We start from the raw sequence: 14,448 nt of genomic DNA, 5'->3' as shown, positions 1-14,448 counted from the left end.
AGTGGTCAGGTGCCGTACTCCGCAGTCCAAGTCATCCTCAACCACGACATACAGCGGCGTTGTGGTCGGCCGTGCATGGTGTAAGTGATGGCGTTAGTGTCCCGCTGCCGTCGGAAGTCATGTAGCGCTCGGGCGAATGATTAGTTTCCTCTTCGGCGGTTGCCGCACCAGAAAAGCGCCTACGCGGACTTTGCAGCTGAAGAGGCGTCTTCGGGGTGCATGGCATTCGTTGCATATTCTGCAATCGGGCGAGCAACACCACGCGGCTTGCTTCCACGGGGTCAAGTATCCTGCTGTGGGATGAACCTGGGAGGCATGGCATGGCATGGAATGGTTCTTGACTCCTTCTCCATCGCCTAGGCTCTTTGGGAGGAATCGAGGATAGAGGTTATCGATGCAGTTCAGGTTCCGCTTCGGCGTCCATCAGCCGTGCCCACTGCCCATTGGCCATAGCTGATAACGAGAGAGGGATCCGTATCCGTACCTGCATCTGGCGTCTGCGTCTCTACCCCGGAAAGGCAGCATGATGGTGTTGTAGTGGGCGGCCGGAAGATTTTGCAGCTTCATCTCGCTCATCGTGAGTTCTATACGAAGTATCAGGATGCCAGGTTTTGTTCCTGGTTGGTCGTCATCGGTAATCAGACGTCAAGAGATGCGTCGTGTGCGATGAGACGCTGACAGGATGACAGAAGCGGCACAGGTGGTGATGTGGAGAGGGGGCCAACAAGAGTCTCCACGAAGTGTAATGAGGTCATTTGGCGAGACAGCGGAAGAGACGGCCAAGGTGATGCGGCAGTAAAGTTTAACGCAGACTGCCGACCGGGGATGGTTGACAGGAGCACAGCGTGTGCACATATGTGGTCCCCAGCGTTGCAGCGATCGACCCGATGAAAGCGCCATCGCTTGATGGAGAGTCTGAGAGACAGAGAGAAAACAGTGGGGAATAGGCAGCAAGTTAGGGATCCGTACAACGACAGAAACCATAGAAACAGAGAAACGAGATGTTCTACGGTGGCTCTTTGGTGAGCCTGGCAGGCCGCAGAATAGAACGAATGGGAAAGGTGCACAATCCAGGACGTCCACGCAACGCTTTGAGCAATTCGCGGAAAGACTGGATGAACGGGTCCCCACCTATATTAAGGCCGTTTCAGACGGGTGGATCTCCCGGGCCAAGTGGCTGTTTGATGGAGACGCCCAGCAGACCCTTGCAGCAATCAGGGCAAGAACGACTGCATCTGCAAGGCACCGGCTCGGTCAGCCGTTGGTGTTGAACCAATGGGACGAGGCTACTGCATGCTACCGCTTGGGCATTGGCCAGAGATGCCGGGAGACCAGGAGTCGGGACGTGGGCGGGAGGGCAACATCCCATCGTCCCATGGGAGGAAAGAGCAAGGGAGGGGGTGAAGGGGGGTGGGTGTGTGTGGAAGGAACGAGGCGCCGGGACGAGGGGCGGAGTGAAGGTGCGCTAGCTGATATTGGCAACAACCAAACCAAAGAAACAGGCGCTGGGGAATCTGCAAGCCCCTTTTCCCCCTCCATTCGACCCATCGCTATCGTGGATACCGCTAGCAATTGCGGACAAGCTGATAGTGTCAACTGTCATGGTGTCCTAGTCAGCCAAGGCCGTTGCGGTGTTTTCTGAAGAAGTTGAGGAGTCAGGGACAGGAGCGCGCTATCACCGGCACTGACGACGAAGGGCATCGGGATCCAGGACTCGGCAGGGTAGTTGACTCTCAGGCTTCTTCAGCTTGACGCTTGAATCCGCTCCTTGATACACCTTGGCTTGAGTTTTGTGGTTGAGACCCGTTGTCATGGTGAGGGTTTGACCTTTGCTGTCCACGTTTACGGATATCCGTATCAGAGGATGGATCATGGACATTGAGAGAAAAACAAGGGATCGATGTCTAGATCATGTTGTATAATTGCCCTCATCTAGGCGTGCAGGTTCACCGCATGCAGTAATCTAGACCGGCAAAATCGGCCTCTCTGGATCGGGAAGCTGACCCAGTGATAAACATCATCTGGACCAAGGTGCATTGTGGTGCCGTGGTGGGAGGAGCCAAGATGCGAGGATCTGCTCGTCGCATGGTGCGAGATGGGAAGCAGAACCCTGGATAAGGTGAGCTGAGGTGCTGCGGTGCATGCTGGGCTGACGAGCTGACCGTCGGTGAGGCGTAATTACAGCATTGTGCTTCTATTTCTACTGTTGCTGTGCAGACAGGTCTGTTCCCCAGTCGTCAGGATGAAATAGAGTATTTGACTTTGTTCCTACCCGCCTTGATGCCTTCTTCCAATGACGATCAATCTACCTGTGCATCTGTTCCTGAGGGACTGTAGGTAATCGCAGCAAGTTACCTAATATTAGCTAAGGCACTGACGTGTGTTCCCGAGGGTGGAAGTGAGAAGGGACCGTTCGAAAAGCCATCGTTGGTCCTTCCCAAGTTCCCTCACTCCCGTCCCTCCCTTCCTCCTATTGCCTCTACGTTCACCAAAACCCGTTCCTTCCTTCCCTTGGATGGTGGTGGAGGGGAGGGGGGAATCATGGATGATACCCCCACCCCCGCATGACCTCGATTTAATCTCCAATCCACCCCTCCCACTTACACCGGGCACACGCTGCAGAGTGCAGGAGCAACGCAGTTCGTTCCTTCCACAGTTCATCGTGACCCCGGACAAACCAAACAAGACCAATTTCTTTTTTGGCCTGCGCAGCTCTGGCTTTGCTTGTCTCGCCTCCAGGTCATCGCCCTTCATCACCGTTGCCTCCACCTTTTCTGACCCGGATCCCGCTCCACGGACCACGAACACTTGACCCTCGTCACGCTTCTTGGCTTTTGAATCTGCGCTATAGCCTGTAGCCTGCAACGCAGTAACAGTGTTTGTTCCTTCCTTCCTGCAGGGTTCACTTTGCACTCCCGTCGTCCCGTCCTGCGTTCGTTCGCTCGTTTTTTTTTTTTTTCTTTTCCCCCTCGCAAATCTCACGCCTCTCCACACGCCAGGGCAGCATCCAGCGCCAACCTGGACCTCACACCACCACCACTCATCTCAACCTCCACACTCACTCACTGATTCACTCACTCCTCTCACTCACTCACTCACTCACTCACTCACCCACACACCCCCCATCTCGCCTCCATATCCACACTTACGCAGCGGTAGTCATTTCGGCCCCGTCAACTCAACCACCACAATCCACCAGCAATATCACCATTCAGCAACCTAGCCCAGGCGCTATCCACGGTCCGTGGTACAACCTACGCACACCAACATCCTCACCAACACTGCATATCGCCCCCGGCTGCCCTGGATTCTACCCTTGTCTGGACTAGACTTGGACTGGACCCAACGCTCAGACTCTAGTCTCTCTCCGCCCAGTCCCTCGATCCCAGTCGCGCGGGTTTCCGTCGTCCTGTCCGCTCCCTTTTTAGTAGCCAGACGTCGCCATCCAGAACATCTTGTCTCTCTTTCTTGCTTCACCACCTCCCAGGAGACCACTTCGTTCGACCCCCTCCACCCCCCTTCTCTTCTCCCGCCCAGGCCTCGGTCGCCATCGTGTCTGTTCGACACCGTCCATTCCTTTTAAAACCAATCACATCGCCCCCGGGTCCCGACATCGAATCCCCTCTTTTCCTGCACCCTCAACCTTCCAGGATAGAAGGATAGGCTACCGACATTCCTTACGGTTCTCTACCCAACAAGCATCAGGCTTCTTGTCACTCCTTCGCAACTTTTTCTCACGAGACTTCTTTTTTTTTTTCCGGCTCACCACCCCCAAAAAAGATTTTACGACTTCCATCGTCCGACCGGCCACTCCTTCCCAACTTCAACAACACAACAACCGTTGTTCAACCACACTCTTTCACCCCCACCAGGTCCTTGACGGAACCGTATCAGCAGTGCTCGATCACCACACAGCTGGCTCTGAGAATTACCTCACGTCACAAACTCTTCCCAACACAACTACCACCTTCGGACTAGATCCCCGGTAGCCAGATTCCGCGAATCTTCTCAAGACATCAAAAACTGAAAAAAGGTGAGTGGCACTGATCCAGACTACCTTCCTTCCCACATTCCCCACCACATCTTCATTCCTATCGCGTCAATGGCATTGTTTGGAACACCGTTTTCAAGACAGTCGAATGCCACCGCGATACAACCCGCTCCTGCCGACAATAGACAAAGAGCTTTGTTGCTCTTTGTTCATTGTCTCGCTCGACACGTGTGCTCACTTGACTCACGCTTGGTTGAACAACGAGTTCGCCTGGGCCCGGGTCGATGGCATCGAGTCGTGTCAGCTGGCGTGCCAGCGTGCGACTAAGGCTGAGTCTCTCGTCACCTCATGAGGGACATATATCAGGCTGGTGTTTCCTGATGTTGCTCGAGATGCTTGTCTTACTCTGCTTCATCACACTCTTTTTTTTTCTCAGCAAGCCCGCGCTCATTCGCACTTTCCTTCATTTATTTCACTTCACTCACTTCACTTCGCTTCATCTTCCTTCACTCTGAGATATCACCACTTCGCGGGCGAAGCTAACCATCATTCAGACTCATCCTCGTTGATCTCACAATCCAACCTTCAAAATGAAGTCTTCCATCGTTCTTGCCGCCACTGGCGCCGTCCTGGCCATGGGTGCCGCCATCGATCCCCGTGCCATGGAGACCGTCTTGGACATCACCTACGTGACTGTCACCGTCACCGAGGGCGTCCCCATCGAGACTCCCGCTGCCACTCCTTCCAGCAGCCTTCCCCCCAAGGTCGAGGAGACCCCTGCGCCCGCGCCTGTCTTCTCTACCATCACCACCAAGCGCCGCTCCCGCACTTCCAAGGCTTCCACCACCCCGACTCCCACCCCGACCCCGGCCCCCACTCCTACTCCCACTCCCACCCCTGAGCCGGTTGTCGAGCAGCCCGTCGCTTCAGAGCCCGCTGCCTCCTCTTCTGCCGCTCCCGTCGCTTCCGTCGTCGAGACTACTCAGTCCACTCCCAGCACCGCTGCCACCGTCAGCGACCTTCAGACTGCCGCTATTGATTCTCACAACATCCACCGTTCCAACCACTCTGCTCCCGCTCTGACCTGGGATGCCGACCTTGCCAGCTACGCTCTCATCACTGCCAAGACCTGCGTCTTCGAGCACGACATGTAAGTGCCAAAATGAATCGCGAGGTCATTTCATCTCTAACCTTCATCTAGGACTACTGGTGGTGGCGGTTACGGCCAGAACCTCGCCATGTGGGGTGCCACTGGCTCCGAGAACTTGGGTGAGGCCAAGGCTGCCCAGCGTGCCATTACCGAGCAGTGGTACAACGGCGAGCTCAACCTTTACACCGGCTATGGCCAGGCCAGCCCTGACATGGCCAACTTCCTCCAGTGGGGTCACTTCTCCCAGTTGGTCTGGGTTGACTCTACCAAGGTTGGCTGCGGTGTCTACTACTGCGCCGCCGGTACCCTCAGCTCCATTGGCAGCTGGTACACCGTCTGCAACTACAAGTCCCAGGGTAAGTTGATCATTCCCCTCTCTTACACATGTAAGATACTAATGAGAATCCAGGCAATGTTATCGGCAGCTTCGACAAGAACGTCCTGCCTCCCGGCAGCGCCGCCACCGTCAACGTCGCCTAAGTGTCGTGACACGCAACTGCATTTGCACCCTTCGTGTTGCCCGCTTGAAGCATAACTGGGTTTTGTTTGCGACACGGCCACTGGGTACGACTGCGGATGAGCTCCGTCGTATTAGCGAGGCATTTCTTCTCTTCTACCGCTGTACTTTAACAGGAGATCGCTTGACCTTTTTTTCGATCTCCTTGTCCCTCTCCTGGGACCCTTTGAATCATGCGCTTTGGTGGCCCACGAATGGCATGGGCAACTATTCTCTTCATACGAACACTTCCTCAAGGCACTCGCGTGATGGAAAAAAACGTCTTTTTGGCGCCGGCCGAGACCATGATTCAAGGACAACTGGACATTGATGATGATGCATTTACGGATCTGGCGTGGAACAAAGAAAATCATTTTGGGGAAAGGGAACCAACCCACCATGGAACATTGCATTTTTTTCTCTTCTTTCGATTCTTGGCCTGGTTTTTGTCCCTCGCAGTCATTTACCCGGCCTGTCACTTGACAGGCGTCTGGGTTATGAATCTACCTGGGCGAGCCACGGCACCCTGTTTATGACTCTTTTGGTTCTTTGTACCTATGGTTCTCTTCGACTTGAATTTCGGGTTTAGGGAGGCTAGGCAATGGGATCCATGAATTTTATGGTTTCGCAAAATATGTTCTCGAGGACAAACTGGTCGTGACAAATGGTGAAGTGAAGTCTTAAGTGATGTTCGGTGTTCGTGTGCTTGGTGTCTCTCTTTCTTTCCGTCTTGATACACATGTATCCTTGGTACGGAGTACTCGATAGGATCACCATGCCATACAGCCAGATTTCGCTGGCTCGTCAGCTTGACTGTTTCTTGTGTCGTCGTTATGTGCGCCGTTGTGAAGTGACGTTTCGTTCGTGCACATGCCGGCTACCCCGATGTGCGAGGACTCGAGGATTCGAGGACTCGAGCTATGTGTGGTTACGGTCGAGGGTGCCACACAAAGGGACTGTAGTAGGTCGGCTATTTTCTCCCAAGCATCCTTGGCCTGGTATTCAACTGAGTGAGAACTTGGAAGGTAAACACAGGCTGCTAGAATGCCTTCCAGAAGGGGATGGATTCCTCTTTTCAACTTGTCAACGGCATTGTACTCCTGAAGCGCACCGCCACCTGACGGCGCGTGTGTTCTCTGCGCTGTGGCTGTGTAGCCCGCTCCCCTGAGTCCAACGGCATTGTGAAACATGCTGCTGCGGCTGATGGCTGTGAAGACGGCGTGGGTTCGGATGGGGATTGGAGATGGGACGGTTGGGTGTGGGGTCTGGTGGTCAACCGTCAACGTTGTTTCTTTCAATCTGCGACTTTGCACTATCCGCGTGTATACTAGATGACCGACTTTTGCGCCTCTGTGTCTCTACGAAAGGTGCAAAATACTAGATGGCCGACATGGCTGTGTTCAGAGTAGATGGAAAGCGTCGAAGATAGCGGGGGTTACGGGTTTGTGGGAGGATATTTCGCTATTGATGGGGTTTTGGATGTTGGGGGGAAAGAGTAGGCTTGAGAGGGTTGTGTCATTTATCTCGAGCGCTGTGAGCATTTGAATCTTGGCTATGATTTCTTGGTTGACGGTGTTTCTCTGGATTGGTATATGGGGAGGTGTTGATTGATGCTCATGAGAGGCTTGTGCGTGTAAAGGGTATTTCCCTTGCGAGTTTTCTTTGTTGCTGACTGGTGTTTCGTTTAGATGTCAGCCTTGGAAATGTGGACGTCTATGCTGACGACTATCTCTTCCTTATTCTACACCATACACCACCCAGGGCATGATGATGTTTGATGGTCTTTTGAATGTGGGACGTATCTAGGCATCCTTCGCAGCATCTCGCCGTGGATATCTGTCTGTACTTACCGTGTACACCCAAAGTTTAAAGCCAGCTTGGCACACCAAGTCCGAACAGTACAACCGTCACCCGCCCAACGGAGCTCAAAACCTCACCGCTTCGAAAAGAAATGCGAGCAGGAAGCCGGAATCCTTCTCATCAAAGTCCAAGCCGGCGACCTTCCTCCCGTGGGAGGGCGGGGTAACAAACGCCGACGGGTTTTTGGATCTAAACCCGGAGAACGCGGCGCCGGCCGGGCGGACGAGGGAGCGGAAGCGGGGTGGTTAGTCGCGCCGAGGGGCGACGGAAGGACCACGCCTCTACGGCGGCTTTTTCCCGGTGGTGGAATGTCGTTCCGCGATCGAGTGGCTTTTGGGATGATGGTTGTCGAAGAAAAAGAAATCGGGGAGGAGGAAAGCAACGAGTGAGGGGGTTCTTCTTAATCCATTTCGCATGTCTCTCGGGGATGCTTAGAATACTGATCAAGGCGATACCACCATCCTTGCCATGCTTCATTCACAGCATAGCCGGTTTCTTTCGTCAAGGAAGATGGTCGATGATACGGGAGAAATCCACGAGCAGCCGGCGCCGTGGGGACATGTCTCTGGCTTTTGGAATATGACGTGCGGCGGACTCCCCGCGCCGAACTGGGATACGACGTGGCCCAGCGAGCCGAGTGTCTCGCCGTGCAAGAATACGATTCCTCGAAAGGACCTCGCGAGACAACATGGAGGGTGTGCGGATGACGTCGGGGAGGTTGTGGGCAATGAAGGAGGGAAGAGGTCAGAGTAAGTCTTTCCTCCTCGCAGATCTGCAATGATCTCCTGACGGAAACCACTTTCTAGAACGGCGTCCAGCATCGAGGCTGGTGTGGACGCTTCTTCAACTCACTTTCCTTACCCTACCATTTCTATCCCACCACCGCTCGCCGAGTTCGATTTCCGTGTTGCGGTGAGGTTCGACGCCCAGGAGACGAAGACTACGGCCGAGGGAGTGGAGGAGGCTGAGTTGGCGGAGGGAGTTCGCGGTTCCTGGTCTGGTTCGCTTGGGTCGGGGGCCGTCATCGTGCGTTCCATCGCTGTTGTGTTTGATGTGAGTCCGTTGGGAGTTGGTCACTGACAGATTGACGTCCCAAGGCAGGCGGGCATGACCTCGACATGACGACACTGAAAGATAAGAGCCTGCACGAAATAGTCACGGCCTTCAAACTTCGAACTAGTGATGGGGAACCAGCTGTGTAAGTAGCAGCCCCTTGCCTCAGCAGGCGATCATCATTCATCATTGAGTCGTTCGTCACGCGGTAGACTTGTCCAGAGACTGACTCCCTGTGGTATGATGATGCAGCCTTGAGATGGATACGAGAGGGCTTTTATGTGGCCCGACTGATGTTCTTGACGGCATTGCTCATAGGTCGGAGAGTGAGGCAAGAATCGATCCGAGGAGGTATAGCTACCGAGTGACTGTCAACTTGAGTACGACGGATGAGCGGTATGTTGAGAAGGTAAGGGGTGTGCTGTGGGTTGGGAGTGGGATATGGGATCGGGATGAGCTTGTCATTGAGTACGAAGTCCTTCAAAGGGATGATATTGATTACGTTGCTGACATGTTGATAGTATCTATCGAATTGGCTGAGTATAATTTGTATGAAAGTGGAAGAATCGAAGTAGACCAATGTGTGCGTAGCTTTCTTTTCATCGGACTCTTCTGACGTCAAGTTTAGGTTGATGAGAATGAGATGGACTTGGGCGAAATCTCTGGAATGAAACTTCCAAGGTCCCGTCGGCGCCTGGCCTGCCACCTACTGCTCTAGCAATAATGATACATCTCAAATCGTGCCTGCCGTCGGCGACATCGGTGTTAGGTTCTCTTTCATTAGAGCTCCCGCCACGAGTGAATACGGCAGATGGTGATGGCCGAAGACGGAGAGTCCAAGACATAACTCAGCTGCCATTACTCGCCGTTACTACCACGTCCACCGGATCGGGATAAGGCACATGTAGGCAGATCTGGGGAACTGTCGCGCAGGACTTGGGCCCGGAGGCCTGGCCGCGGGCACATGTTCTCATGCGAGCTCATGCAACCTAGACCTGGCCGGCGGCTTGATCACTGCTAGTCCATGATCGGGGTGAAGGTACTGTCTTGCAGCGGCAGGAGTAGCTTCACACCCGGTCTTCCGGGGGCGGGAGGGGGGGTATTGCTTTGAGGGTCGAGATCAGGCCTTTCAAACCCTGATGTATGTGAGAGTAGGTACTGGACTATATTCACCTTGGAATGTTTATCCACCATCCCGGCAGCTGGTGAGGTAGGCATTCGGAGTTGCGAAGTCGCTGGCCTGCATGCTATCTCCTGCGAAGACGTCCTGTTGCTTGGCATGCAGTGCCTGAGAGACATGCGCGGGATGGCCATGCAATTAAGACATGTTGATGACAAGATGCAAGCTGTAAGTCAACTTCAAGTCTGTGAAGAAAACAACCTCAGTATCGTTTTGATTAAGACTATTCGTGATGAAGTCCCATATCAACTCTGGGGGTTGAGATGTGTAAGTCATCGCAGTCTATTAGGACGGGGCGAGACAGAGAGCCAAGATGTAAGTTATCCACGGCGGTGCCACAATTTCCTTGGTTTCTCTTGGAAAAATGCTTTGCCAAAAGCTTGACCTAACTTTCACTGAGTGTCACTCTTGGCTGTAGTAATACAGGTGTAAGCCATGAGCTCGGAGTTAAGTCAACAACCACCATGAAAATAGCCCGAAGATGACTGTTTAGTAATATGGAATACCTCATGGCAAGTGAATCCATCTCACACCGGATATCATATTACTGTGGTATTATCAATCGTGATGTAGAGATATACCTAGGTGCCATGGGGACCACCCCTCCCACATGCAAAGCTCAAGCTCTTGAAAGTGAGAACTGCAGAGATCTCTTTCGCCAGTGGCCCGTGCATGGACCGGGGGGTAATAACTCCGTGGCTCTCCACGCCATCCACACGCATCGCGTTTTCTTATCTCTCTCCCTGTCAACCTCTCGCTGATACCTGCGCACGATTTGCAACCACGATTCGAACTCTGATGTCAACCACCCGACGAGACGCCTATTACTTATCCGTTCTGCCTTTCTGCCCTCGAGCTAGCGGGCCGATATGAAAGTACGGTGCGGGAGCCGTAGCGTAGCTCCTTATCGTTTCTTGGCCGCCGGCCACTCTCCACCAGGCTGTCTGTCCATCACTGCTGCAGGACAAGCCAGGAGATGCTCTGAGAAATCCTTCCGCAGAGTATCATAGCAGATCATTGTGTCTGAGATCGAGCTTGGCATCCTGTCGTTCTGACGTGCCTCTAGCCGTCAGCAAAATGCATTCAAACCACGCATCGCGAAACCGAGCAGCCCAATTGACGAGCTGGTTCTCACTCCAGCTGAAGTCAGCAAGATGAGCCCAATGGCTACCAAACTTCTTTTTGAGAGTGACTCTACGGCTCTTGGGTATCGCCGCCTTTTCGCAAAGCTGAAATGTTGTTAGGGTCCTTTGTCTTTTGTCACCCCTCCCATCTACGCATTCCCAATCTCAAATTGAGAGATTTCCAAGTCTCCAAGCGATCTTCGGCCGTTGGGTCTTGATGAAATCAGAAACATGGGGTCTCGGCAGAAGCCTGCAGCTATTCACGCGCTTTCTACTCTGTCAATCTGCAAACCACCCATGAACTCCCCCCCCCGGCCGAAAGATATCGCCCTGCCGTATCACGGCCCCGTCCAACGCAGATGCTACCCCAAACAAGCAATCTCCTAGCACCCGACTGGCCGCAGATCTAACCAGAGGCTAACGTCTGTCAGATAATGAAGACATGCCATTGGCCCGGGATATGCACACGGTAGGCAAGACGGCAACACCATTTCTATGACTGATTGAATTTCGGCCTTATCTTTCTGCCCTGCATGGCCAGTACGCCTCTGTGCATATGTGGTGGGCAACCTCTTAGCGACGTGCCTTACGGATACTGCCCACGCTATCTTTCTTACACTCAAACTTCGTCTCAGGTCTCAAGGTTGAGGTACAATCTTGAAGGATTCGGCTGACCCTGACTTTTCTTTCTTCTGGCCCCCCCGCTGCTAGCACCCCCTCCATCCCCAGCCAGCCTACGCCATGATGCGATCCAAAGTGGCCTGGCAGTTGTATCTGTTCATGTCTGAGTGGGGGCAGAACGTCGAACCGTTGTCGCGACTGGCACATGGGACAAGGGTAGGTCCGGTAGTTTAAGCTCCGATAGCCGTAGGACAATGTTCGGGATCGATGCTGCCGCCGGCCAAACTGTGCTTGCTTGTAAGGGAAGCTTGTCCACGGCGCAGATACATATACAGGAGGACCGGTCCCAAGTTGTCGGGATGTAGGTGGTGTCTGTCTCAAGGGTACAGCTGCTTCTCTCTCTGAGCTTTACACCACATTCATAGTCGAGTTCTCTGACGAATTGGCCCAAGATGGTGACAGCAGCTCTCAACCAGGGCGTCGGCTACGGCATCGTCCTCGGCGTGGGCTTCCTCTTCGCCATTGGCATGGTACGGCGACCATGACACATAACCCAATAAGTTCACGTGTGATTGACTGACACGATGTAGATTGCCACGACCTATGTACTCAAGCGCTACAACCGGGAGCTGCAGACTTCCGAAATGTTCACGACCGCCGGCAGAACAGTCAAATCCGGTCTCGTTGGTTCCGCAGTCGTCTCTTCATGGACATGGGCTGCGACGCTGCTCCAGTCTTCTGGCGTGTGCTACCGGTACGGCGTCTCAGGTCCGTTCTGGTACGCCTCGGGCGCGACTGTCCAGATTCTGCTCTTTGCGACTCTCGCCATTGAGCTTAAGCGCAGAGCACCCAACGCCCACACGTTCCTCGAAGTCATCAAGGCCAGATACGGCACGGCTACGCACATCGTCTTCATTGTCTTTGGTCTCATGACGAACATTTTGGTTACGTTGATGTTGATTGTGGGTGGTGCGGCAACCGTCAATGCCTTGACTGGCATGTAAGTCATAAGTCTCTAGCAGCGTTGGGCGAAGCGAAGAGACTGACATAAAGACTGTAGGAACACTGTCGCTGCTATCTACCTGCTACCCGTCGGAGTCGTTGCTTATACCCTCGTCGGAGGTCTCAAGGCCACCTTCCTCACCGATTGGGTTCACACGTTCATCCTGCTCATCATCATCATTCTCTTCTCGTTGACGACTTACGCCAACTCCGATGTTCTCGGCAGCCCTTCCAAGGTCTACGATCTTCTCGTTGAAGCTGCCCTGAGACACCCCGTCTCTGGTAACGCTGAGGGCTCCTACTTGACGATGAGATCGCAGGGTGGTGTCGAGTTCTTTGTTATCAACATTGGTAAGTGATCCTTCCCATCTCACGGAGAACTTCACCGTCTTACGTGAACCAAACAGTCGGCAACTTTGGAACCGTCTTCCTGGACAACGGCTACTACAACAAGGCCATCGCCGCGTCGCCAGTCCACGCTCTCCCGGGCTACATCCTCGGCGGTCTCTCCTGGTTCGCCATCCCCTGGCTGACGGCAACCACCATGGGCCTCTCCGCCCTCGCCCTCGAGTCGAACCCCCGGTTCCCCACCTTCCCGGCCCGCATGACCGAGGCAGAGGTATCCGCCGGCCTCGCCCTCCCCTACGCTGCCGTCGCCCTCCTGGGCAAGGGCGGCGCCGTCGCGACCCTTCTCATGATCTTCATGGCCGTCACCTCCGCCTCCTCGGCCGAGCTCATCGCCGTCTCTTCCATCTTCACCTACGATATCTACCGAACGTACTTCAAGCCCGACGCCAGCGGCAAGAGGCTCATCTACATGTCCCACGTATGCGTCGTCGTGTACGCCATCATCATCAGCTCCATCTCCGTCGGCCTCTTCTACAACGGTATCTCCATGGGCTACCTCTACGTGCTGATGGGCGTCCTCATCTCTGCGGCCGTGCTCCCGGCAACACTGACTCTGGTCTGGAAGGGCCAGAATAAGTGGGCCGCGACGCTCTCCCCCATTGTCGGCACCGCCATGGCCATCATCGGCTGGCTCGTCACAGCCAAGAAGACCTGCGGCGTTCTGGACGTCACTTGCACTGGCTCCAACAGCCCCATGCTGGCGGGCAACGTCATTGCCCTGCTTTCGCCCATCGTCTTGATCCCCATCTGCACCTTGGCCTTTGGCGTGGACAGCTACGACTGGAAGTCGATGATGGCGATCCGCAGAGGCGACGACCACGAGCTGGCCAACGCCGCCGGACTCGATATCGAGGATGTACCCGGCAACACGGATTCGCAGACCGAGTTCGAGAGGGAGCAGGTGATGCTCTCGCGTGCCTTTAAGATTTCCGTCTCCATGACGGCTTTCATGTGAGTATAACCCTGGTTGCAACTCATCTCCTTGATTTTTACACAGTGAACCTAACAAGGAAACCTAGGACCATCGCCATGCTCATCCTCTGGCCGATGCCCATGTACGGCTCCGGCTACATCTTCAGCAAGCCTTTCTTCACCGGCTGGGTCGTCGTCGGCATCCTTTGGATCTTCTGCTCCTTCTTCGCCGTCGGCCTCTTCCCCATCTACGAGGGCCGCGGTACCCTCGTTCACACCTTCAAGTCCATGCTCACGGGCAAGAAGCCGACGCGCCTGCCCATCGTCACTGAGGGCGAGGATGACAGCAACGAGAAGACTAGCCCTGGCACCGCTACGCCGGAGAAGACTGGCGAGACGAAGGAGACGATCCCTTCCTGATTTTGTGAAAACTGAGGGGACTAGAAAAGAATCACGAGGTGTTGTAAAAATGGGGTAAAGATTGTTGGAGTTGTGGTTTGCGTTATACCCTCGTTAATTGTATGTCTTTCGGGAAGCGATATCCAGGAGTGAGAGACCGAGAATTGAACAATATCTTGAGCATGACTGGGTGTAGAATGTTCGTGCTTAGATGGGCGGGGGGGGAGCGTAATCTCCTCACGCAGACGGGAT

General features: G+C 54.2%; 3 protein-coding genes across 3 annotated transcripts; all 3 read left to right on the top strand.

Annotated features, from left to right (window-relative positions):
• Nucleotides 1-4,581: 4,581 nt before the first annotated feature.
• Nucleotides 4,582-5,621, top strand: BDP81DRAFT_305596 (CAP domain-containing protein; the record flags this gene model as incomplete). Its single annotated transcript, XM_060583190.1, has 3 exons — nucleotides 4,582-5,141; nucleotides 5,193-5,497; nucleotides 5,551-5,621. The coding sequence occupies 3 exons, from the start codon at nucleotides 4,582-4,584 to the stop codon at nucleotides 5,619-5,621; spliced, it is 936 nt and encodes a 311-aa protein (XP_060452485.1).
• Nucleotides 5,622-8,310: 2,689 nt separating this feature from the next.
• BDP81DRAFT_487977 (uncharacterized protein) lies at nucleotides 8,311-9,166 on the top strand (the record flags this gene model as incomplete). Its single annotated transcript, XM_060595234.1, has 3 exons — nucleotides 8,311-8,523; nucleotides 8,595-8,695; nucleotides 8,803-9,166. Coding segments are annotated over 3 exons (678 nt in total), but the record flags the coding sequence as incomplete, so codon positions are not given.
• A 2,659-nt stretch (nucleotides 9,167-11,825) lies between these two features.
• BDP81DRAFT_21406 (sodium symporter family protein) lies at nucleotides 11,826-14,227 on the top strand. Its single transcript, XM_060582685.1, has 5 exons — nucleotides 11,826-12,005; nucleotides 12,066-12,475; nucleotides 12,536-12,828; nucleotides 12,885-13,836; nucleotides 13,905-14,227. Exons 1-5 carry the CDS (start codon nucleotides 11,928-11,930, stop codon nucleotides 14,215-14,217), a joined length of 2,046 nt encoding a protein of 681 aa, XP_060452483.1. The 5' UTR covers nucleotides 11,826-11,927; the 3' UTR covers nucleotides 14,218-14,227.
• Nucleotides 14,228-14,448: the final 221 nt, after the last annotated feature.

The sequence above is a fragment of the Colletotrichum phormii genome (assembly GCF_030913505.1).
Source record: "Colletotrichum phormii strain CBS 102054 chromosome Unknown BDP81scaffold_1, whole genome shotgun sequence".
Classification (NCBI taxonomy): Eukaryota; Fungi; Ascomycota; class Sordariomycetes; order Glomerellales; family Glomerellaceae; genus Colletotrichum; species Colletotrichum phormii.
The sequence above is the reverse complement of the archived record's forward strand: the minus strand, read 5'-3'. Positions and strand labels throughout refer to the sequence as shown.